This window comes from Diceros bicornis, chromosome 4, assembly GCF_020826845.1.
Source record: "Diceros bicornis minor isolate mBicDic1 chromosome 4, mDicBic1.mat.cur, whole genome shotgun sequence".
Taxonomy (NCBI): Eukaryota; Metazoa; Chordata; class Mammalia; order Perissodactyla; family Rhinocerotidae; genus Diceros; species Diceros bicornis.
In genome coordinates, this window is record NC_080743.1 from 96,198,612 (window position 1) to 96,225,228 (window position 26,617).

Genomic DNA, 26,617 nt, shown 5'->3' on the forward strand with positions numbered 1-26,617 from the left:
AGGCAGACCTGAACAAACTGGACTGGACCCGTGGATCGCAGTGGGGAAAACAAAACAAAACAAAACAAAACAAAACTGCGGATCGCAGCAGAAAAACTGGGGCAGAGCGCAGGGGGCTTAGACTACACAGCCCTTTACCACCAGACAGTGGCGGCAGGTGGAAATTGCAACCAGAGACTCCCAGGATGAGGAAAATCAAAACCAACACAGGAACCACAATGCAAAAATATATGAAATCACCAGACCAGAAACAAAATGACAAACACCCAGAAATCAACCCCAAAGACACAGAAATCCATAAACTAAATGACAGAGATTTCAAAATAGCTATCATAAAAACACTCAACGAAATACGAGACAACACAGACAAACAATTAAATGAGATTAGGAGTTTCTTCACAAAAGAGATTGAAATCATAAAGAAAAACCTATCAGTGCTGATGGAGATGAAGAACACAATGGAGGAGATAAAGGAGAATCTGGAATCTTTAAAGAACAGAGCTGACAATATGGAGGAAAGAATTATTACTTTAGAGGATAGGAATACAGATATACTCCAGATGGAAGCAGAGAGAGAACTAAGACTAAAAAGAAATGAAGAAAGACTCCGAGAAATATCAGACTCTATTAGAAAATGTAACATAAGAATTATAGGTATTCCTGAGGGAGAGGAGAGGGAAAGGGGAACAGAGAGCCTATTCAAGGAAATAATAGCTGAAAATTTCCCAAATCTGGGGAAGGAGCAGGAAATACCAGTAAGCGAAGCCAACAGGACGCCTATATATATTAACAGACAAAGGCCTTCACCACGACACCTAGTGGTAAGGCTAGCCAGGGTCAACGACAAAGAAACAATATTAAGGGCAGCTAGACAAAAACAAAAAATAACGTACAAAGGAACTCCCATCAGGCTCTCAGCGGATTTCTCAACAGAAACTTTTCAGGCTAGAAGAGACTGGAATGATATATTCAAAATACTAAAAGACAAAAACTTTCAGCCAAGAATACTCTATCCAGCAAAAATATCCTTCAAATATGATGGAGAAATAGTAACTCTCCCAGATAAACAAAAGCTAAGGGAGTTCATGGCCATGAGACCCCCACTACAAGAAATACTCAAGAAGGCCCTCAGGCCTGAAAACAAGAAGAGAAAGGGAACACAAAGCTTGGAGTAAGGAGAAAAGTAGGTAGACAAAATCAGAGAAATAGTAGATCTTTACCGGAATTGGTTAGCAACCACTTAAATACTAAACTCAAAGATCAAAGGAAGAAATTCACCAAAAATAAATTTAACCTCATCACTGTAAACACACAGCCACAACACAAGATAGAACAAGGTATAACAAGAGCAACTTAGAAGGGGAAGAGGAAAGTGACTGAATTGACTTAGTATAAGGAAATAGGAGGCTATCAGATAATGGACTATCTCATACAGAAGATTTTTCGCCCAAACCTCAAGGTAACCACTAAACAAATAATCAAATTAAAACCACATATGATAAACAAAGAGAAAACTAGAAGAATCATAAGACAGAACAACCAAACTGAATTGGCAGTCCAAAACAAATGGGACAAGAAACAAAGGAAATGCAAAAGAACCAGAAAATAAGTGACAAAACAGCAAAATTCAGCCCTCATATTTCAATAATTACCCTAAATGTAAATGGATTGAACTCTCCAATCAAAAGATACAGAGTGGCAGGATGGATTAAAAAGCAAGACCCAACAATATGCTGCCTTCAGGAAACACATCTTAGCACTAAAGACAAGCACAGGCTCAGAGTGAAAGGATGGAAGACAATACTCCAAGCTAATGGCAAACAAAAGAAAGCAGGTGTTGCCATACTCATATCAGACAAAGTAGACTTCAAGATAAAACAGGTTAAGAAAGACAAAGAAGGGAAATATATAATGATAAAAGGGACACTCCATCAAGAAGACATATCACTTATAAATATATATGCACCCAACATAGGAGCACCAATGTACATAAAACAACTATTAACAAACCTAAAAGGAGAAATCAACAACAACACAATAATAGTAGGGGATCTTAACACCCCACTTACAGCAATGGATAGATCATCCAGACAAAAAGTTAATAAAGAAATATTAGACTTAAATGAAAAACTGGACGAGATGGACCTAGTAGACATATACAGAGCACTTCACCCAAAAACAGCTGACTACACATTCTTCTCAAGCGCGCATGGAACATTCTCTAGGATAGACCATATGTTGGGAAACAAAGCAAGCCTCAATAAATTTAAGAAGATTGAAATCATAACAAGCATCGTTTCAGACCATAAGGCTATGAAACTGGAAATGAACCAGGAAAAAAAAACTGGGAAAGTGACAAAAATGTGGAGATTAAACAACATGCTACTGAACAACCAGTGGATCATTGATGAAATTAAAGGAGAAATCAAAAACTATCTGGAAACAAACGAAAATGATAACATGCCATATCAAACCATATGGGATGCAGCAAAAGCGGTCCTGAGAGGGAAACTCATAGCGATACAAGCCCACCTTAACAAACAAGAAAAAGCCCTAATAGGCAACCTTAAATTACACCTAACAGAACTAGAAAAAGAAGAACAAACAAAGCCCAAAGCCAGCAGAAGGAGAGAAATAATAAAAATCAGAGCAGAAATAAATGACATTGAGACCAAAAAAACAGTAGAAAGGATTAATGAAACAAAGAGTTGGTTCTTCGAGAAGATAAACAAAATAGACAAACCCTTAGCCAGGCTAACTAAGAAAAAAAGAGAAAAGGCTCAAGTAAATAAAATTAGAAATGAAAGAGGAGAAATTACAACGGATACCATGGAAATACAGAGGATTATAAGAGAATACTATGAGAAATTATATGCCAACAAATTGGACAATCTAGAAGAAATGGATAAATTCTTAGACTTATACAACCTCCCAAAATTGAACCAAGAAGAAATGGAGAATCTGAATAGACTAATCACAAGTAAAGAGATTGAAATAGTAATCAAAAACCTCCCAAAAAATAAAAGTCCAGGACCAGATGGCTTCTCCAGTGAATTTTACCAAACATTCAAAGAAGATTTAATACCCATCCTCCTCAAACTATTCCAAAAAATAGAGGAAGATGGAACACTTCCTGAATCATTCTATGAGGCCAACATCACCCTGATACCGAAACCAGACAAAGACGATACAAAGAAAGAAAATTACAGGCCAATATCGCTGATGAACATTGATGCAAAAATCCTCAACAAAATATTGGCAAACCGAATACAACAATATATTAAAAAGATCATACACCATGATCAAGTGGGATTTATACCAGAGACGCAGGGATGGTTCAACATCCGCAAATCAATCAACGTGATACATCACATCAACAAAACAAAGAATAAAAACCACATGATCGTCTCAATAGACGCAGAGAAGGCATTTGACAAGATACAACATCCATTTATGATAAAAACTCTCAATAAAATGGGAATAGAAGGAAAGTACCTCAACATAATAAAGGCCATATATGGCAAACCCACAGCTAACATCATACTCAACGGGGAAAGACTGAAAGCCATTCCTCTGAGAACAGGAACGAGGCAGGGCTGCCCACTCTCACCACTCCTGTTCAACATAGTACTGGAGGTTTTGGCCAGAGCAATTAGGCAAGAAAAAGGAATAAAAGGAATCCAAATAGGTAACGAAGAAGTGAAACTCTCACTATTTGCAGATGACATGATTGTATATATAGAAAACCCTAAAGAATCTGTTGGAAAACTGTTAGAAACAATCAACAACTACAGCAAAGTTGCAGGGTACAAAATCAATCTACAAAAATCAGTTGCATTTCTATATGCTAATAATGAACTAACAGAAAGAGAGCTCAAAAAGATATTACCATTTACAATTGCATCAAAAAGAATAAAATACCTAGGAATAAATCTTACCAAGGAGGTGAAGGACCTATACAATGAGAACTACAAGACATTATTGAGGGAAATCTACGATGACATAAAGAAATGGAAAGATATCCCATGCACGTGGATTGGAAGAATAAACATAGTTAAAATGTCTATATTACCTAAAGCAATCTACAGATTCAATGCAATCCCAATCAGAATCCCAATGACATTCTTCACAGAAATAGAAAAAAGAATACTAAAATTTATATGGGGCAACAAAAGACCCCGAATAGCTAAAGAAATCCTAAAGAAAAAGAACAAAGCAGGAGGCATCACAATTCCTGACTTCAAAACATACTACAAAGCAATAGTAATCAAAACAGCATGGTACTGGTACAAAAACAGACACACAGATCAATGGAACAGAATTGAAAGCCCAGAAATAAAACCACACATATACGGACAGCTAATTTTCGACAAAGGTGCTAAGGACATGCAATGGAGAAAGGAAAGTCTCTTCAATAAATGGTGTTGGGAAAACTGGACAGCCACATGCAAAAGAATGAAAGTGGACCATGTGCTATCGCCATTCACAAAAATTAACTCAAAATGGATCAAAGACCTGAAGGTGAGACCTGAAACTATAAAACTCATAGAAGAAAATATAGGCAACACACTATTTGACATTGGTTTTAAAGGAATCTTTTTGGATGACATGCCTACCCAGACTAGGGAAACTAAAGAAAAAATAAACAAGTGGGACTTTATCAGACTAAAGAGCTTTTATAAGACAAATGAAACCAGAATCAAGATGAACAAACAACCAACCAGCTGGGAGAGAATATTTGCAAAACATACATCTGACAAGGGGTTGATCTCCATAATATATAAAGAACTCACACAATTGAACAACAAAAAAACAAACAACCCGATCAAAAAATGGGCAGAGGAAATGAACAGACACTTCTCCAAGGAAGATATACAGATGGCCAATAGGCACATGAAAAGATGCTCAACATCACTAATCATCAGGGAAATGCAAATCAAAACAACACTAAGATACCACCTCACGCCCGTTAGAATGGCTATAATCACCAAGACAAAAAACAACAAATGTTGGAGAGGATGTGGAGAAACAGGAACCCTCATACACAGCTGGTGGGAATGCAAATTGGTGCAGCCTCTATGGAAAACGGTATGGAGATTCCTCAAAGAATTAAAAATAGAGATGCCCTATGATCCAGCCATCCCACTACTGGGAATCTATCCAACGCACCTGAAATCAACAATCCAAAGAGGCTTATGCACCCCTATGTTCATTGCAGCATTATTCACCATAGCCAAGAAGTGGAAGCAACCTAAGTGTCCCTCGACTGACGATTGGATTAAGAAAATGTGGTATATATATATACAATGGAATACTACTCAGCCATAAAAAAAGACAAAATCGTCCCATTTGCAACAACATGGATGGGGCTGGAGCGTATTATGTTAAGTGAAATAAGCCAGAAAGAGAAAGACAAACACTGTATGATCTCACTCATATGTGGAATATAAACCAACACATGGACAGAGAAAACTGGACTGTGGTTACCCAGGAAGTGGGGGTGGGGGGTGGGCACAAGGGGTGAAGGGAGTCATATACGGGGTGATGGACAAACAAAAATGTACAACCCAAAATTTCACAATGTTAGAAACCATTAAAACATCAATAAAAAAAAAAAAAAAAAAAGAAAGTCTCAAATAAACAACCCAACTTTATACCACAAGGAACTAGAAAAAAAAAAAAAGAGCAAACTAAGCCCAAAGTTACCAGAAGAGGGGAATAAAGATTAGAGAAGAAAAAAATGAGGCAGAGACTAGAAAGATAATAGAAAAGATCAACATAACTAAGATTTGTTTTTTTGAAAAGATAAACAAAATTGACAAACTTTTAGCTAGACTAACTGGGGAAAAAAGAGAGAGGACTAAAATAAATAAAATTATAATTTTGAACAATTATATGCCAACAAATTGCATAACCTAGAAGAAATGAATAAACTCCTACAAATGTACACGCTACCAAGACTGAATCATGAGGAAATAGAAAATCAAAACAGACCAATAACAAGTAAGAAGACTGAATCAGTGATCAAAACACTCCAAACAGAGAAAAGCCCAAGACCAGATGGCTTCTTGGGTGAATTATACCAAACATTTAAAGAAGAATTAACAGTTATCCGCAAACTCTTCCAAAATATTAGAGGAGGGAACATTTCCAAACTTATTGTACCAGGCTGGCATTACCCTCACACCAAAAACAGATGAGGACACTACAAGAAAAGAAAATTATAGGCCAATATCCCTGATGAACATAGGTGCAAAAAATCCTCCACAAAATATTAGCAAGCTGAATCTAATAGCACATTAAAATGATCATACACGATGATCAAGTGAGATTTATCCCTAGGATACATGGATGGTTCACCATGCACAAATCAATAAATGTGATATACCACATTAATATAATGAAAGATAATCATATGATCATCTCAATAGAAGCAAAAAAAGCATTTGACAGAATTCAACACCGTTTCGTGATAAAAACTCTCAACAAGTTAGGTATAGAAGGAATGTACCTCAACATAATAAAGGCCATACATGACAAACTCAAAGTTAACATCCTACTCAATGGTGAAAAGCTGAAAGCTTTTCCTCTAAGGTTAAGAACAAGACAAGGGTGTCTACTCTCACCACTTTTCTTCAACATAGTACTGGAAAGCCTAGCCAAAGCAATCAAGCAAGAAAAAGAAATAAAAGGCATCCAAATCAGGAAGGAATAAGTAAAATTGTTTCTATTTGCAGATAACGTGATTTTATGTATAGAAAACCATTAAGACTCTGCCAAAAATCTAATAGAACTAATAAAAGAATTCAGTAAGTTGCAGGATACAAAGTCAGCATACAAAAATCAGTTGCATTTATGTACACTAACAATGAACTATTCAAAACAGAAACTAACAAAGCAATGTCATTTACAATAGAATAAAAAAAGAATAAAATACTTAGGAATAAATTTAACCAAGGAAGTGAAAGATCTATACACTGAAAACTATAAGACACTAATGAGAGAAATTGAAGAAGACACAATCAAATAGAAAGATGTCCCATGTTCATGGATTAGAAGAATTAATTTTCTTAAAATGTCCATACTACCCAAAGCAATCCACAGATTCAATGCAATCCCTGTCAAAATTCCAATGGAATTTTTCACAGAAATAGAAAAAACCATCCTGAAATCCACATGGAACCACAAAAGACCCTAAATAGTCAAAGCAATGTTGGGCAAGAAGAGCAAGGCTGGAGGCATCACACTTCCTGATTTCAAACTCTGTTACAAAGCTATAGTAATCAAACAATATAATAATGGCATAAAAACAGATACTTAGACCAACAGAACAGAATCGAGAGCCCAGAAATAAACTCATGCATATATGGTAAACTAATCTTTGACAAGGGCACTAGGAATACACAATAAGGCAAAGATAATCTCTTCAATAAATGATGTTGGGAAAACTGGATATCCACATGCAAAAGAATGAAATTGGACCCTTTGCTTATAGTATACACAAAAATTAACTCAAAATGGATTAAAGACTTATATGTAACTAGGAGAAAAACATAAGGAAGAAGCTCTTTGACACTGGTCTTTACAATGATTTTTTTGGATATAACAGCAAAAGCACCAGCAACAAAGCAAAAATAAATAAATGGGACTACATCAAACTAAAAAGCTACTGCATTGCAAAAGAAACAATTAACAAAATGAAAAGGTGACCTATGGAATGGGAGAAAATATTTTCAAGCCGTATATCTGATGATGGATTAATATCCAAAATATATAAGGAACTCATATAACTCAATGGCAAAAAAACAAACAACCTGATTAAAAATGGGCAAATGACCTAAATTGACATTTTTCCTAAGAAGACATACAAATGGCCAATAGGTATATAAAAAAAAGTGTTCAACATCACTAATCATCAGGGAAATGCAAATCATATCCATGATGAGATACCACCTCATACCTGTGAGGATGGCTACTATGAAAAAGACAAGAGATAAGAAGTGTTAGTGAGGGTGTGGAGAAAATGGAATTGTTGTACACTGTTGGTGGGAATGTAACTTGGCACAGCCACTATGGAAAACAGTATGGAGGTTCCTCAAAAAATTAAACCATATGATCCAGCAATCCTACTTCTGGGTATATATCCAAAGGAAAGGAAATAAGTATCTCAAAGAGATATCTGCACTCCCATGTTCATTGCGGCATTTTTCATGATAGCCAAGACGTGGAAACAACCTGAGTGTCTGTGGATGGATGAATGGATAAAGAAAATATGGTATGTGTGTATATATATGTGTGTATCTATATATACATATATATATATAATGGAATATTATTGAGCCTTAGAAAAGAAGGAAGTCCTGCCATTTGCAATAACATGGCTGAATCTGCAGACGTTATGCTAAATGAAATTCCAGACACAGAATGACAAATATTGCATGATCTCACTTTTATGTGGGATCTAAAAAAGTCAAAATCACAGAAGCAGAGAATATAATGGTGGTTGCCAGAGGCTGGGGGTGAGGGGAATGGAGAGATGTTGATCAAAGTGTACAAACCTTCAGTTATAAGATGAACAAGTTCTGGAGACCTAATATACAGCATGGTGACTACAATTAATAATACTGTATTGTATACTAGAAATTTGTTAAGACAGTAGATCTTAAGTGTTCTCACCACAAAAAATGAACTAGTAACTAGGGGAGGTGATGGAAGTGTTAATTAGCTTCATTGTGGTAATTACATATATATATATATATATATATATATATATAAATCATCGTGTTGTACACCTCAAATGTTTACAATTATTTGGCAATCATACCTCAATAAACCTGGAAAAAATGTCAAGCTGTAGCACAGAGTATATAAATAGCTGCCTTTTGTTAAAGGTAGTGAGAAGATAAGAATATTTATATTTGCAAGTCATATTTGCATAAAGATGCTCTGGAATTATGCACGTGAAATTATTGCAAGTGAATATTTAGTTAATGCAGGGAGGGTTAGGGAGATGGAGTTGAGGGGATATAGCACGTGAGTGAAAGTTTTTACTGTAATCAAAATCATTTCAATGTATTAGCTCTTCAAAAAATTTTAACTGAGAAAAAGATCAAAAAAGGAACTTGCTCAAAATTATATAATAACTGACAGTACTGAGATACAATTCCAGGACTCTCTGGCAACAGTCAGTGCTTTTTATTGTACAAAATAAATGCATAAAATAGATAAACTCTATCATGGAGCTTCTGCTTTTACAAACTAAGGCAATAAAGAGGACCAAGGGAAAAATTGGTTCATGTTGCTGCTCCCAGATCATTTATCGCAGTAGCTACAGAGGATGGGTGAAGGTGGCTGATTTTCAGTTGGCACCAGGATTGGGTAGATGGTAGAAGGGACAGCCCAACAGCGCAGAACTATGTCTAGTCAAGATAGTAAAAGCTTCCTAAAGTGGGAAAGTGCTTTTAGAGATGGAGAAATACCTTGGAAAGCCAATAGGGATACCATAAATTAAGTGATAAGAAAGACTTAAGAAAACTTCCTAGTGTATCCTATCCTTTCATCCAGGTAGACGCTTTCCCAGACATATCTGAGGTCTACTCTAGTAACCCAAGTGACAGGAAGATCCAAGTGGCTGCTTCTAACCTCAACTATGACTTTATCAATGGTGGAGGAGACAGATCAGAGGTTCCCAGTTTTCCAACTAGAGAGAAGATGTCAGGACTTTGCAAACCACATTAAGAATTTTTTAGAAAACTGGCTTTTTAGCTAATCCAAGAGCAGAATTTCTAAGCACAACGATTTCCCCATCCTGCTGGGGTCTCTACTTGAGAAAATGGTTTAATTTTTTTTATTTCATTTCACTTTAAGAAAATACAAATCTCTGTACTTGGATAATTTCTCAAACCGAATAGGAAAACACTATAAGAAGGTTGTCTACAAACAGTACCAAGATGAGTCCTTCACCAAACGCCTGGAGAATTTCAATATCAAAGAAGATGGGATCTTGGGCCCTATTATCAGAGCCCAGGTCAGGGACACACTCAAAGTAAGTAACAGAAATATAGAACCATGGAATAAGTTAAATAGTGAAAGACAGATTATAAGTACTTGTTACTTGTTTATTTTAGAAAGAAAAATGAGCCCATATAATTTTTAATTCAAATGCAGCTTTTAGTTGTTAGTATTTGCACTTATTTATAGCCTACTTCATAATACAAAGGATATGGGACAGTTTATCAAGTTATAGAGGAATAAACCAAAGAGTCGATGTAATTGGGGTGAAGGATAATATGGAGACAAAGAAAATAAAGCCACAGATAAGGTAAGTATAATGAAACACATACCAGCTGCTCCTATAATGTTGTCTGCCAATTTTATCTTAAGTTTTCTAGTGACCAAAGTAAAATGGGGAATATGTGAGGACAAGATTCACAGTAGTCATAAAAGAAGCACAGTTTCCCCTGATACTGAGACCCAGGAGGAATGTCTCCCATGGATCCTTAAAAACAGGATGCTGTGTGATGCAGTGGATGGAATCCTTGATAAAATCCCTACAACTGGTACAATAAATAAAAAACTTGCATAGTTTTTAAAAATAATGTTTCTCGGGGGCCAGCCCGGTGGCGTAGTGGTTAAGTTCATGCGCTCCGCTTCAGTGGCCCAGGTTTCGCAGGTTCGGATCCCGGACGCAGACCTGTGCACCACTTGTCAAGCCATGCTGTGGCAGGCGTCCCACATATAACGTAGGGCACAGATGTTAGCCCAGGGCCAACCTTCCTCAGAAAAAGAGGAGGACTGACAACAGATATTAGCTCAGGACTAATCTTCCTCACCAAAAAATAATAATGATAATAATAATGTTTCTCATTATTTATTTATTTATTATTTACTATGTTCTCAATGAGAACATAGTAAATGCAGCTGAGTAAAAACAATTCTTCAATGTGATCTAGGCATGTTGTTTTCTGAGGACTGGTCTCTGATGAAGATAAATTTAGATATATATCAGGAGCACTGAGAGTTCTTCAGACAGTTTTCCTTAAATGTTATGTCACATCATCAAACTTTTGATAAGAACTGGGCAGCAGATAACTGAAGGTTGCAATCTTTGGCAAGATTCTAGAATGCAGATAACCTACAGATTAAGGATTGTATATTGGGGCCAGCCCAGTGGCGCAAGCAGTTAAGTGCACACGCTCCGCTGTGGTGGCCCAGGGTTTGCCGGTTCGGATCCCTGGTGCGCACCAATGCACTGCTTGTCGAGCCATGCTGTGGCGGCGTCTCATATAAAGCAGAGGAAGATGGGCACGGATGTTAGCTCAGGGCCAATCTTCCTCAGTAAAAAGAGTAGGATCAGCATCAGATGTTAACTCAGCTGATCCTCCTCACAAAAAAAAAAAAAAAAAGATTGTATAAACGCTTTGGCCATCAACCACAGAGAAGATAAGGTTAAAGTTCTCTTGTGAAGACTAAGGAGCCTAACTAGGACTCCAGTGTGAATAATCCTCCTCCTTTCACCTCTTCGTGGGGTGAACTAAGAAAATATCTGTAGACAATGCCAATTCTGTTCGCTTAAGAATAACAAAAGGACAGAAAGCAGCCTTTCTCTGTTCCTCTTTCTCTTTCCTCATTTCTGATCCCTTTCAGGTGCTCTTAGCAAGTGTAATTACCTCATTGGAAATTCAAGATCTTGCTATTTGTGATGCCCCTCAAGAAGGTGGCTTCAAGGACAGTGGTTCTAGGAGATCTAGCAGGCTGGAGAAGGGGATCATGATCTGGAAAAGAGAAGGAGCCTATTCAAAGACAGATGTAGTCCAGGCTGAAAAGAGAGGGGAAGGAGCATGGGGACCAGATTGGAGAGAGTGATATACTGTAAGGAAAATGTCACTTCCAAGGTCACACGGCTCTTTCCATTTTCTACCATACTGTGTGAGTGAAACTCAAATGCTTCTGTCAGGTGATGGGGAAAGGTTGCTGTTCAGATAAACAGAACTAGTTTACATACACACACACACACACACACACACACACACCATCCAAGTAAATATGCAAAGCTAGCATTCTATATTAATTCTCATATCCGACCTTAAATCCTGAAATAATGAATTTGAGTTAACTTTGTAGATTGTGTTCAAAAATATGGCCAGCCACACCTACAGCATTTACCCTCATGGAGTGACCTTCTCTCCTTATGAAGATGAAGTCAACTCTTCCTCCACCTCAGGTTTGAACCTTTCACTTCTACTGAATGAAACTGTTGGCCTCTGAGAGGCTGCCATATTTTTCTGCTGTCCTCCTTGCCCAGCAGTATAACTTGTGCAGTCAGGTGGTATCCATGTAGGGGTATCCTAAAAGTCATAACAAACCCTACTCACTTCAGGGATTTTGTTTACCCTAGTGATTACAAAATACTGTGTCCTTTGCTAGTGCCATAGCAGCCTCTAGTGGAGTAATATCTAATGGCTACATGCTATCCAGGGTTCTATCAAGTGGATCTTAATATAAAAAGAATATTCCTGACTTATTTCACTTAGCAGAATACCCTCAATTTCCATCCATATTGTTGCAAATGGCACAATTTCATCTTTTTTATGGCTGAGTAGTATTCCATTGTGTATATATACCACATCTTCTTTAATCGTTCATCCAGTCAAAAAATGGGCAGAGGATATGAACAGACATTTTTCCAAAGAAGATATACAGATGGCCAACAGGCACATGAAAAGATGTTCCACTAATTTATAGGGAAATGAAAATCAAAACTACAATGAGATATCACCTCACACCCATCAGAGTGCCTATTATTAAAAAGATGAAAAATAACAAGTGTTGGAGAGGATGTGGATAAAAAGGAACCCTCATGCATTGCTTGTGGGATTGTAATTGGTGCAGCCCCTATGGAAAACAGTATGGAGATTTATCAAAATTTTAAAAATAGAACTCCCATATGACCCAGCAGTTCCACTTCTGGGTATCCAAAGAACATGAAAACACTAATTTGAAAAGACATATGCACCCCTATGTTCATTGCAGCATTATTTACAATAGCCAAGACTTGGAAGCAACCTAAGTGCCCATCAATGGATGAATGGATAAAGAAGATGTGGTATATATATACATACACAATGGAATACTATGCAGCCATAAAAAAGATGAAACTGTGCCATTTGCTACAGCCTGGATGGACCTTGAGAATATTATGTTAAGCAAAATAAGTCAGATGGAGAAAGACAATTACCATATGATCTCACTCGTATGTGGAAGATAAACAAACAAACAAAGACGTAGATACAGAGAACAGATTGGTGGTTACCAGAGGGGAAGGGGGCGAGGGGAGGATAAAAGGGGTAAATGGGCACATGTGTATGGTGATGGATGGAAACTAGACTTTGGTGGTGAACACAATGTAGTCTATACAGAAGTCAAAATATAATGATGTACACCTGAAATTTATATAATGTTGTGAACCAATGTGACCTCAATAAAATAAATTTAAAAAAAGAATATTCCTTTCCCAATATTAATTGGTTCTAATGAGAACTCAACTATTTATTTATTTACTTATTTATTTTCATTAAATAATTTCAAAAGTGAGAACAATTTTGACTGCATTTTCTTTCAGGCAATAACATCATGGTCAGAGCAGTCAAACCAGGGGAAACCTATACTTATAAGTGGAACATCCTCGAGTCTGATGAACCCACAGAACGTGATGCCCAGTGCTTAACCAGACCATACTACAGTAATGTGGACGTTACAAGGGACATTGCCTCTGGGCTGATAGGACTACTTCTAATTTGTAAGAGCAGATCCCTGGATAAGCGAGGCATACAGGTATTTTGTCCTTGAAGTAACCTTTCAGAAATTCCAGGAATTTCTTCTGCCTGGACCACATTAGGTGTACTTGCTAAGTAATGAGGCTTTTCCTTCTAGAGAACAGAAATGATTAAGTAGTCCTCTTTAGCACGAACGTGATGATGTTTATTCCTTTGGTTACTTTTTTGTCTTGCCTCTTTTCACCTAGACTCTCGCTGCAGAAAGTATACTGTGTGATACTGTATTTTGTTCTAGTTTCAAATTCCAGGTCTGTTGGTATTGGCTATGTGATGAGCAAGTCTCTTAGCATCTCTTAATTTCTTCCTTTTATCAAGTGGGTAATACCCCTCCTAAAAATTTTACAGGGTTGTTTTGGGGCTCAGTGAAATACCACCTGGTAAAAGTGTAAAGCTCTGTACCAATCCTTGTTACTTTTAGACTCACACTAGGGAGAGATAAGAGAGATACACTTGGAGACAAATCTAGTGAAGTTGGACCTAGACGATCATCCATCTCTAGTGAGTTATACAGAAGAATGATAACAAACACATGGATGTTCTGCCTTTATCTTCGTTGAAGAATAATAGTCTCATATTATTAACATAAAATTCCCGGACAGTTAGGCTAAGCTATAATCAAAGAAGTCTCATCCCAGGGCATGCAAAATAAATAAATATATGCCTAGAAAAATCAGAAATGGGCATTTGGAAGACCCTAATTTATTGAGCTAGGAAAAGAAACAGGTAGGGGGAAGTATAAAGCTTTCCTATTACAACCTCCTGTTTTATCCTTTGCAACTATTTGGAGCACATCCAGTCAATCATTTAGGTTGAAAGGCGTTCAACTACAGAGATAAACAAAATTATAGTTGCCATGATGAAATGGAATTTTTCTATTGGGATATTTTAGTCTCTGAATTTTCTGTTCTTCTCTCTTTGCTTTTGCACATTATCTTTGGCTCTATCAAGGGCTTTGTACACAATGGGCTCTCATAAATGCCTGCATCTGTGGCTTCAGTGGCCCCAAGAGCTGTGCCCCTTTGGTTTCTGAGAAGAACTCAGCGTTGTAGGTAATCAGCTGGAACATTAATCACTGAACACAGCCCCTTTACCCTCCAGAGGGCAGCAGACATTGAGCAGCAGGCTGTGTTTGCTGTGTTTGATGAGAACAAGAGCTGGTACATAGAGGACAACATCAACAAGTTTTGTGAAAGTCCTGATAAGGTGAAACGTGATGACCCCAAGTTTTATGAATCAAACATCATGAGCAGTAAGTTGGAGTACTGTTTTTGTCCATCAGTTTTTCACTCCTGTGTTGAAGCATGAGTGTGCCTAGAGTTGGAGACATGGATGAGAATCCACTCACCTCTTATCCTCACTTCCAGTCCACTGATTTGGTGGTGAAATTACTGGGTGATATTATAGCAATCTTTTTGAGGTCAAAAGCTTATTATCCTCAGGAGTCTTATTGGTCTCCTGCTCCAAATGTGTGCTTATGCTTGTGTGTGCATGGGCACATGCTCTGGGCAGAGAGGAACAGGGTAAGGGGCAGGATGGAGAGGGAAGGGGCTACGGGCCTTGGTCAGTGGTATCTGAGTGCCAGAGCAGAAACAAGGAAAGTAATCCAAAGCTGGATTGTCAAATCAAACTAAGGCAAAATGCACATGAGGGGCCAAGAGTTTTGAAAGTCAATCCATGAAGAGGTTTGAAGTGTGTAGTAAAAAGTTCAGAACAGAAGGAATTCCCTGAGCCAAGGCGTTTGCTGCAGTTTTAAAGTTCAGTGCCCAAAGACACTGCTGTGGGAAGTTGGAGAAAAATTTCACTGAGCCAGCTGGATGCAAACTTCTCCACAATGGTCAGGATCCCCACCGCTGTTGCTCAGAGCCGAGAGTCACTGTGATCACCTTCTCTGATAGGTAATCACAGATATGAGGGTGATTTCTCCATGGTCTGTCCGTATAGCCTCAGATGACTGACAACTGGGGATTATCGGAACTGGCAGGTGCCATGAGAATAACTCCAAACAGGGAGTTATTCTCAGCTTTCTTTGCATAATTTTATTTTGGCAGTGAATCTGTCATAGTTCTCGCCCTGTGCTGTCCATTAGAAATTATGTATGAGCCACTAACGTAATTTAAAATTTTCTAGTAGCCATATTAAAAATTAAAGACAAGTAGGTGAAATTAATTTTAATAATGTGTTTTATGTAATATAGCCTAAATATTATCATTTCCAGATATAACCAATATAAAAATCAATGAGATTTACTTTATTTCTTACTAAATTTTTGAAATCTGGTGTATATTGTACATTTACAGCACATCTCAATCCAGATGACCCACATTTCAAGTGCTCAATAGCCACTTGTAGCTAGTGGCTACTGTATTACACAGTGCAGCTATAGACCCTTTAGAGAAGCCTCCCAAAGGACCTACAAACTTCAAACATATTCATCACTTATTCAGTAAACTTTTAAGTGCTCACTAATGCCAAGCATTGTCCCAGGATTAGGGCTATAGTGGTAACCCAGGCCAACACGGGCCCTGCCCTCGTAGAAATCATACCTGTGATATCATTACCATGCTTAGTACATAAGCAGGTGAAGATATTGGCTAAAGCTGAGTCCCTTTGAAAGAAAATGAAAATGTATGAACTTGATACTTGAATAAAAACTATAGATTATATAAATATGAAGAGGGAGCAATAAAAATTGTAAAATGTGTTAAATATGCTTGATTTTTAGGGACATCACTTCTTATTCAATAACTAATGTGTCAAGAAGATGAATTTCTTATATTATCACTTTTTCTCTAGGTAGAATTATTCTAGATAATATTCTAAGTTGATCTTCAGAATATCTTTAAAAGCAGAATGTGGAGCACAAAATATTTAATATACACTTGACAAATGAATGAATAAATCAACGTGAATGAAAAGCTTTGTCTTTATCCTGACATTTCTCCCTTGGCTAACTTAGGAGAAAAAGCTCTCATTTGGGAAGTCTGAGTGTGATCTTCTAGTCACACGTCAGACCTGGTAAAGCTTATCTCAGATAATCACTGCTTTGACGCAACCAAATTAGCATTGGGACGTTTATCTTAAGTATAGTTAGACACATGCCCTTTTGTTGGCATAGGCCTGGTGTTTTAACAGATTTTGCTTTCTCAGCTATCAATGGCTATGTGCCTGAGAGCATACCCACACTAAGATTCTGCTTTGATGACACTGTCCAGTGGCACTTCTGCAGTGTGGGAACCCTGGATGACATTTTGACCATTCATTTTACTGGGCACTCATTCATCTATGGAAAGAGGCACGAGGACACCTTGGCACTCTTCCCCATGCGTGGGGAGTCTGTGACCGTCACAATGGATAATGTTGGTAAGAGCCTGAACACTTAGAGGTATCTCTGGTCTATAAAGGTCTGCTGCAGCTCTCCAGACCACCACAGCTCCTGGGTTTATCTTTCTGATCTCTTGCAGGCTTTCCTTTCAATACTTTTCATGATTTCCATTTGAGAAGTTAATTACTTAAATGGGTCCAGTCCTTTAAAGTGGCTTCCATTTATCCTTCTCTGGGCCAAGAAATAAAGATACATAACAGCAGAAAGATAAGGCATAACTGTGAGGAGGAAGCATGATCATTCAGCCACAAGAGAGCATTTCTTTTATCAAAATGCCCTTTTCAGTGCTTAGGACAGCCATCGTGCCTAGGGTTGGTTACCATCAGATATAGTGCCTTAGAGGCTGCCCTCAGAGTCAGCACATGTCATGGAAAGCAGGTGGGCTTTGGAGTTCATCACATCCAGGTTCGAATTCTGCTCTGCCACTCAGTATTTGTGTAACCTTGGGCAAGTTACTCCACCTCGCTGAACCTCAGTTTATTCATGTGAAAAACACAATAACAACACCTCACAGAGCTGCTTTGACCACTAATTGTAGTATGTGTCAAGTTTCTAGCACTCAGCAGACATTCAACAAGTGGTAACTATTGGAGACTTCCCAGGAAATCTTCAGTGTGCCAGAAAATCATACCATTTCAGAGAGATCTAAAATTTCCCTGGGCCCACCTGAATTATTTATTAGTTAGGAATATCTAAATGTCTCTTATTTGTGTGGGTAAACATCATCATCTTCCCCTAACTCCAATTCTCAAACAAGATATGCAGCTATAAGATATTTATGATATTTAAAGTCCATTTGATTCATCCCTTTTTAAATATACTCTAAAATATTGACTCTCAAACTATCTGTGCTAAAAGTTCTTTTCTCCCTAATCTCCACTGACCAATATTTTGAGTCTATATTCTGTTAAATCAGATAGGTGCACTGATTGCATGCTTGGAAGTCACAGCAATGTCAAATTGCTAAGAAGTTTCCTAAACACTTTACCCTCAATTTCTCTCCTTGTGTTACTGTGGAACAGTAATCAACAGTTCACAGATCAGCGGTGGTTCACAGACCGCACTTGAGTATCCCTGATTAAAGGTTGTGGGAAATTATCTGCTACAGTGGATCTTTCTTAGGGTTTTTATATCTTTTTCTGGACTTAGAGCTCTCTGTTCTCTTTGTCTCTCTTCTGTAGGAACTTGGATGTTAACTACCATGAATTCCAATCCAAGAAGCAAAAACCTAAGGCTGAGATTCAGTGATGTTAAGTGTATCCGGGAGGATTATGAAGACTCATATGAGATATTTGAACCTCCAGCATCTACAGCCATGACTCCACGGAAAACACACGATTTTTCAGAAAACGATGAAGAGAATGATGCTGACTATGATTACCAGAACACGCTGGCTTCATCATTAGGACTTAGGTCATTCAGAAATTCATCATTGAATCAGGGGGAAGCTGAGTTCAATCTTACTGCCCTAGCTCTGGAGAACAACTCTGAATTCCTTCCTCCAAGTACCAATACAACTGTTGGATCAAATTCTTCTTCCCCAAGTAACGTTAGCAGGCTCATTGCCAATAACTTTGCAAAACCTCAGAAAACTCTTTCTCATTTAGAAGCCACCACAGCTGGTCCCTCTCTGGGACACATTGGCTTAGACAAGAACTCAGTTCCCAACTCTTCCACAGCAGAGCATTCCAGCCTTTATTCTGAAGACCCTATAGAGGATCCTCTACAGTTGGATGTCACAGGGATAAGCCTACTCCCACTTGATGCAGAAGGATTCAGAAGTCAAGAACATGCTAAACATAAGGGATTCAAGGCAGGAAGAGACCAAGCAGCAAAGCATAGGTTCTCCCAGACGGAATTTCCAGCACATAAAACTGGGAGACATTTAAGCCAAGGCAACTCTTCTCCTTCCAGAATGAGGCCCTGGAAGGAACTTCCCAGTGATCTGCTACTTTTAAAACAAAAGAATCCATCTAAGATTTTGAATGGGAAATGGCATTTGGTTTCTGAGAAAGGTAGTTATGAAATAATCCAAGATGCTGATGAAGACATGGCTATTAATCAGCTGCTGAACAGCTCCCAGAATGCCTCAAGGACTTGGGGAGAAAGCATCCCTCTTACAAACAAGCATGGAAAGCAGAGTGACCACCCGAAGTGTTCTGGAATTAGACGTAAATCTCTACAAGTAAGACAGGATAGAGGAAATAGTGGATTGAAGAAAAGCATTTTTCTCATTAGAACACGAAAAAAGAAAAAGGAAAAGAAGCTTGCATACAACGTTCCTCTATCTCCACGGGGCTTTCACCCTCTAAGAGGAAAGGCCAACACCACGTTTTCAGATGGGAGACTTGATCATGCATTGTTACTCCATAAGTCCAATGAAACATCTCTTCCCACAGACGTCAATCAGACATTCCTTTCTGTGAATCTTGGCCTGGTAGCCTCACTTCCTGACCAGGATCAGAATCCTTCAAATAACACCAGTCAGACAAGCTCCTCTCCAGATCTTCATCAGACAATGCCCCCTGAGGAACACTATGAAATGTTCTCTGTTCAAGACTCTGATCAAATGCACTCTACTACAGACCCCAGTCACAGATCTTCTCCAGAGCCCAGCCAAATGCTCGACTATGACCTAAGAAACAAGTCTTTTCCTACTGACATTGGACAAATGTTCCCTCCCTTGGAAGCTGAAGTCTGGGAGTCAACCATCTCTCCAGACATCAGTCAACCATCCCTCTCTCCAGAACTTAGTGAGACAAACCTTTCCCCAGACCTTGGTCAGGTGCCCCTTTCCCCAGACCTCAGCCAGGACACTGTCTCTCCAGACCTGAGCCAGAAGACCCTCTCTCCAGACCTCAGCCAGGAGACTCTCTCTCCAGACCTCAGCCAGGAGACTCTCTCTCCAGACCTCAGCCAGGAGACTCTCTCTCCAGACCTCAGCCGGGAGACTCTCTCTCCAGACCTCAGCCAGATGCCTCTTTCTCCAAACCTCAGCCAGGGGACTCTCTCTCCAGACCTCAGCCCGGAGACTCTCTCTCCAGACCTCAGCCAGATGCCTCTCTCTCCAGACCTCAGCCAGGAGACTCTCTCTCCAGACCTCAGCCCGGAGACTCTCTCTCCAGACCTCAGCCCGGAGACCCTCTCTCCAGCCCTCAGCCAGAAGACTCTCTCTCCAGACCTCAGCCCAGAGACCCTCTCTCCAGACCTCAGCCAGATGCTTCTTTCCCCAGACCTCAGCCTGGAGACTCTCTCTCCAGACTTCAGCCAGACAACCCTTTCCCCAGACCTTGGTCAGATGCCGCTTTCCCCACACCTCAGCCAGGAGACTGTCTCTCCAGACCTTAGCCAGACAACCCTTCCTCCAGACCTCAACCAGACAACCCATTCCCCAGAACTCAGTCAGATGCCCCTTTCCCCAGACCTCAGCCAGCCAACTCTCTCTCCAGACATCAGTCAGACAACCCTTCCTCCTGACCTCAGGAAGACATCACCTCCTCCAGACCTTGATCAGATATCCTATACTTCTGAATCTAGTCAGTTATTGCCTCTTCCAGAATTTGATCAGATTTTTCCTTATCCAGACCTCAGTCAAATGCCATCTCTTCCACCATCTTCTACACTAAATAACACTTTTATACCGAGGGAATTTAATCCACCGGTTGTAGTAGGCCTCAGTGGAGATGATGGAGATTACATTGAGATTATTCCAAGGCAGAAGAAAGAGAGCAGTGAAGAAGACTTGGCTAAATTTGATTATGTGACCTATGATGACCCTTACCAATCTGATATTAGGACAGACATCCACTCCTCCAGAAATCCTGACAACATTGCAGCATGGTACCTCCGCAGCACCAATGGAAACAGAAAATATTATTACATTGCTGCTGAAGAACTATCCTGGGATTATTCAAAATTTGCACAAAGGTTTGGCCAGGTTTCTCCTTTTATGTTCTCATTTTTCCACTACTGCTTAAAAAAAAGGAATTACAACAGTCCAAGGAGATAATTCTGGGCTAATCATACTAAGTATAATTTAGTTCCCCTATTGCAACTTGGCCTATACTATTTCCTTTGTCAATTCCAAGAATCAGCTTCTCTACTTTAGGTAACATGTGGACAATATAAGAACCATCACTATAAGAAGTCTGTGATATTCCATAGCTAAATAAGCCCCCACCTCTCTCTTCTTCTCTCACCACATGTTCCTACCCCCTCTTCTTGCTCCAATGCAGAGCCCAGACTATCCATAGCTATCTGCTTATCAATATGATTTCATAGAAGTTGGCTTCAAATCCAAATTTGCTATGTAGAAATCTCCTTTTGCATTTGTTTGTTTACCAAAACATTTTAAATTGTTTTCTGATCAATGTAAAGTATGTAATATCTTGGCGAAGTTTAATTCAAATCCCATGAGATTACAGTAGCAGAGGCCAAGGATATAAATTAGCTTAGAAACCAAAAGTAAGTTTATACCCTCAACTGAGGCAGTCATTAGATAATGATTTATCTCAATTTAAACTTGAGTTTTAACTTGGTTTATAGAATTTGCAATGAGTGCTCATTCTCTGCTAGGCATTGTGCTAAGTGCTGAGACTATAAAAGAGAAAATAAACACACATGACTCCTGCCCTTAGGGAACTTACGTCTAGTTGGGCAGGTAGATTTGAATCAAATGCTCACATAAATAAGTGTAAAATATAACCATAATAAAGACCAAGAAGGAAAGATATATATGGTGATATGAGAATTGGGGAATCTGACTCTGAAGAAGTGGCATCTGAGCTGAGATCCGAAGATGACTAGGAGTGACCTAGGCAGGAGGTGGAGAGGGGAGAGCATTCTTGACAAAGAGAACAGCATGATCAAGGCCCTGTGGAAGGAGGAAGCCCTGAAGCTGATGGCCTGGAGCTCAGGAAGAGGGTTGGTGGTGAGAAAGTATCTGGCAGCTCTGCAGAGACCAGATGCCACTAGGCTTTGTAGGCCATGGGAAGAATTCTGGGAAACACTTTAAAAGCTTTAAGCCATTCCTAGTTTACTGGAAGATGTCAGTTCCTTTCCTGGGTCTTGTTACTTTCATCTTATACCAAATGGCCCCCAAGATCCTCTTCAGCTATAACATTTTAGGGTTTCAGCTACTCTTCAACCATTGAGTTGAAGGAGTTGATGCAATTTTGTCTAAGTGGCCTAACTTACAACAGAGATTTTCTAAGGGATCCATATACATTTTTTAAAAATAATATTCAATTCAATTTTGCTTAAGGGTGGAAAGTCATATTAGGCTGGACTCTATATTCTGGAATGACAATATAGAGAAAGAAGAGAGAGAGGGACAAAGAGCAAGGCTTAGTCAACTAAAAATTCTGAGGGACATAGCGTGGTGACCATGCTTAAACTGTCTAAATGTAGCCCACGGCTTTTACAAAAGCTGTTACACTAATAAATTAAAAACCAAACTGTAATTAGAGTAAGCAAACACAGTGCATGATATAACTTACAGAAATTATTTCATTAATCTGATGCCTGACATTTCCATTTCTCTGTTAGTTTAAAATACTTTCTCCTATGACTTCCTATTTAAATGTAGCACCCATTACTATATGAGAATTACTAGTTTATCTGGGGATTTCTAAGCAAGGCCCTGAGGGTGTAAGATTTAGGGCCTTTCCAGAGTGAAAAGGGGCAGAACTAGTTCCTTCAAAATCTTGTATCCTATTCTAGATATGCAACCCACATTTACGGCAAAGTTGTTTTGCTCATCCTCATGTGTTCTGTGAGACTGTACGCTATGCTTAGAGTCTGGAAGGATAAGGTTAGTAGGGTAAAAAGACTGGAAGGAAGGCAGAATGGGATTCTATGTCGATGGCTCATGGTGTATAACAATTACTATGAGATTGATGGATGAGTTTTTGGCCTGTTTCCATAGGTTTGGGAAATTTAAGAGTCAGTAAGAAAATTTGATGTGCTCTAGGCCCAGACTGAGCTGGTGAACTACATGATGAATAATGGGATTTAGCAAAAGCAAATGCTAGAAGAGTGGCTACTTTCAGAGTATAAAACACCCATCCATCCAGTGGCCTTCACAGTGGCCTTCTAAGTCAGCTGACCATTGTCACCTAATAGTCCCAAGCCCTGACACTGTTCCATTGCATGGCTTTGTCTGCTTTTGATATTAAAATCTGCTGTTAATATATGATTGTATTTGTTTATTCATTAATGCATTAAACCAATATTTATTAAGTGCCTACTATGTGCCAAATAACTTGCTAGGCACTGGAAATAAAATCATGAGCGAACTAGTCACAATCCCTGACCTCATGGGCTTTCATTCTAGTGGCAGAGTCAGATAGTAATAGATAATATCACAAATAAATGATATATAATTTACTATATATGCTACAGAAATACTATAAGAATACTATAGGAATTTATTATATATACTATAGTAACACTACAGGAATATAAACGGATGTTATAGAAAGATTTGATCTAGTCTAAAGGAGCATAGGAGGACTTACCTAAGAAATGATATGTGAGCTGGGAGTTGAAGGGTATTTACTGGTTTGTGTTTTTAGTCATTTATATTTTTATTCATTTGTTCATCAAATATTTATTAAATATCTTCTCTATACTAGATACTATATTCAGAAACAGAGATAATTTCCTAAGTTCTTTGAATGATCTTTAATTTGTTCTTTTAAACAAACACTATTATTATCATTTCAGTGAAACGGATAATGGAGACACTGATGATGTTCGAGAAGACACCATATATAAGAAAGTAGTTTTTCGAAAGTACCTTGACAGCACTTTTACCAAACGTGATCCTCAGGGGGAGTATGAAGAGCATCTTGGCATTCTTGGTCCTGTTATTAGAGCTGAAGTGGATGATGTTATCCAAGTAAGTCATCTTTTGAGCATTGCTAAGATCATCAGAGGAATTTCCACAAGCACCAGAGGGTTGTAAAGGTGAAGGTGGCAAGAGAGCTATAGGTGATTTATTTATTTTCCAAAATTAACATATAAGTACATTTCTTTTCAAAGACTGTTTGCCAAGTAGTTTGAAAATCTTCAAAAAAATGATCTCATCATTTTATTTCTCCCTCTGCTGAGCTCCTGTTCATTCTATAAGGGCCAATTCCATTTCCCCTAGAAAACTTGCTTTAATTCCCCCAACCTCTCCTTAAACATTCAACCAAATTGCTCCTCTTGGGCATTCCCATCCAATCCCATTCACACTTTGTTTACACACTTTTCATCTCCAGATTTTTAATTTGAATTCACATGTGCATGTCTCTCTTCACCAGTAGGTTGAAAGCTTATTGTGAGCTTGGTTCAAGAACCAAGTCTCACTCATCTTCAAATCTGCAGCACCTCTCATTATCATTTCATTTGTAGATAATGTCAATACTTTTACTTTGAGCCTGAAAACAAACATGTTTTGGTGTTTCTGGGGTAAATTACTTGGGCCCTATCTCACAGGATGGTTGTAAAAATTAGATGAAATAATATACGTTACTTTGCAATCGTAAGCGTTCAGTATATCTTAGGTCTAATTTAATAACCATCCATTTTGGGGCCGGCCCCGTGGCTTAGCGGTTAAGTGCGCGTGCTCCGCTACTGGCGGCCCGGGTTCGGATCCCGGGCGCGCACCGACGCACAGCTTCTCCGGCCATGCTGAGGCCGCGTCCCACATACAGCAACTAGAAGGATGTGCAACTTTGACATACAACTATCTCCTGGGGCTTTGGAGGGAAAAAAAAAAAAAGGAGGAGGATTGGCAATAGATGTTAGCTCAGAGCCGGTCTTCCTCAGCAAAAAGAGGAGGATTAGCATGGATGTTAGCTCAGGGCTGATCTTCCTCACAAAAAAAAAAAATAAATAAAAAATTAAAAAATAAAAAATAAAATAAAATAAATAATAACCATCCATTTTGGCCTGTAAGGCTGACATTTTTTGGTTTGGATTTTCATTAAGCTTAAGTACATTTGTGGATCATTCTTTTTCTAGGTTCGTTTTAAAAATTTAGCATCCAGACCGTACTCTCTTCATGCCCATGGGCTTTCCTATGAAAAATCATCAGAGGGAAAGACTTATGAAGATGACTCTCCTGAATGGTTTAAGGAGGATAATGCTGTCCAGCCAAACAGCAGTTACACGTATGTGTGGCATGCCACCGAGCGATCGGGGCCGGAAAGTCCTGGCTCTGCCTGTCGCGCTTGGGCCTACTACTCAGCAGTGAACCCGGTAGGTGCATCCGTCGAAAGTTTTTGTCATTCACCTAACCTTATAACCTGAGTCCACCAAAGGAAAGGTCAAGATTATTTCTTGTTAAATGTCTGTCTTGCTTTCCCCGAGGAATGTGTAAGGATTGTTGTCAATGGTCTACAGCTACTATGACCAGGGACTCTCCAAGCAGATCTTCAGATGACAGTGAGAGAGAAATGTTTGTTCAGTGGAGAGGAGTGAGGATTATTTAAATGCTCGGCCCCAGTTAGATTTAGAGTGACTGCCTTTACAGAGGAAGGTGTTTATTTGCAATTTCCTTGAACAAGTATTAGCTTTCTTCTGCTCTTTTTTTATGAAAGAACTGCAAAGTCATGACTCCTTCATTTCGGGCATCATAGAGAGAGCACAGACTTAGATTTCAGTTCCTATCCTGTCATTTACTGTGTGGCCTTAGGAAAGTTATTTGATCGCATTTGGCCTCAGTTTCCAAAGTTAAAAATGAGATAACAGTACATAGCATATAGTATACACTTGGTAGTATTTGTTTAACAAATGAATTTATTTTTGCCGTGTAGGGTTTTTGTCAGAATTAAATAGGATACTGTAGGCAAAATATTTAATATAGTAGTAGATGCTCAATAAATAGCATTTATTATAATATCAACATTATTATCATCATCATTATCATTACTACCACATTGAGATAAAGGATTAATCAGAGGAAAGGAATATGAGTACCACAGAATTAGATGATAAATATCCAGGCTTATTTAACTATTCATTTATAATCTTCAAATTCAAAGCTTCTAAGAAGGTTTCCTTTTCTATATGATCAGTGATTGTCAGAAAAGCAATCCTGAGAAGAGAGAATATGTGCAGTTTGCTCTTACTGTCTTCCAGGAGAAAGATATCCATTCGGGCTTGGTAGGTCCCCTTCTGATCTGCCAAAAAGGAACACTTCATAAGGAGAGCAACATGCCTGTGGACATGAGAGAATTTGTCTTACTTTTTATGGTCTTTGATGAAAAGAAGAGCTGGTACTATGAAAAGAAGCCCAAAAGGTCTTGGCGTCTCACATCCTCAGAAGTAAAAAACTCCCATATGTTTCATGGTATTTTCCTCTGACTTTGATCTAATCTCTGAACTAAATCACACTGGGTGACAGTGAATC

At 38.6% G+C, this 26,617-nt stretch overlaps 1 protein-coding gene across 1 annotated transcript in view; it reads left to right on the forward strand.

Annotated features, from left to right (window-relative positions):
* Nucleotides 1–26,617, forward strand: part of F5 (coagulation factor V) — a 78,857-nt gene that overhangs the window by 34,644 nt on the left and 17,596 nt on the right. Inside the window, exons 8-16 of the mRNA XM_058540108.1 lie at nt 9,868–10,045; nt 12,124–12,223; nt 13,622–13,833; nt 14,934–15,084; nt 16,983–17,195; nt 18,399–21,144; nt 23,944–24,118; nt 25,228–25,464; nt 26,347–26,557. Coding sequence (XP_058396091.1) covers nt 9,868–10,045; nt 12,124–12,223; nt 13,622–13,833; nt 14,934–15,084; nt 16,983–17,195; nt 18,399–21,144; nt 23,944–24,118; nt 25,228–25,464; nt 26,347–26,557 — 4,223 coding nt within the window. The remainder of the gene's footprint in view (nt 1–9,867; nt 10,046–12,123; nt 12,224–13,621; nt 13,834–14,933; nt 15,085–16,982; nt 17,196–18,398; nt 21,145–23,943; nt 24,119–25,227; nt 25,465–26,346; nt 26,558–26,617) is intronic.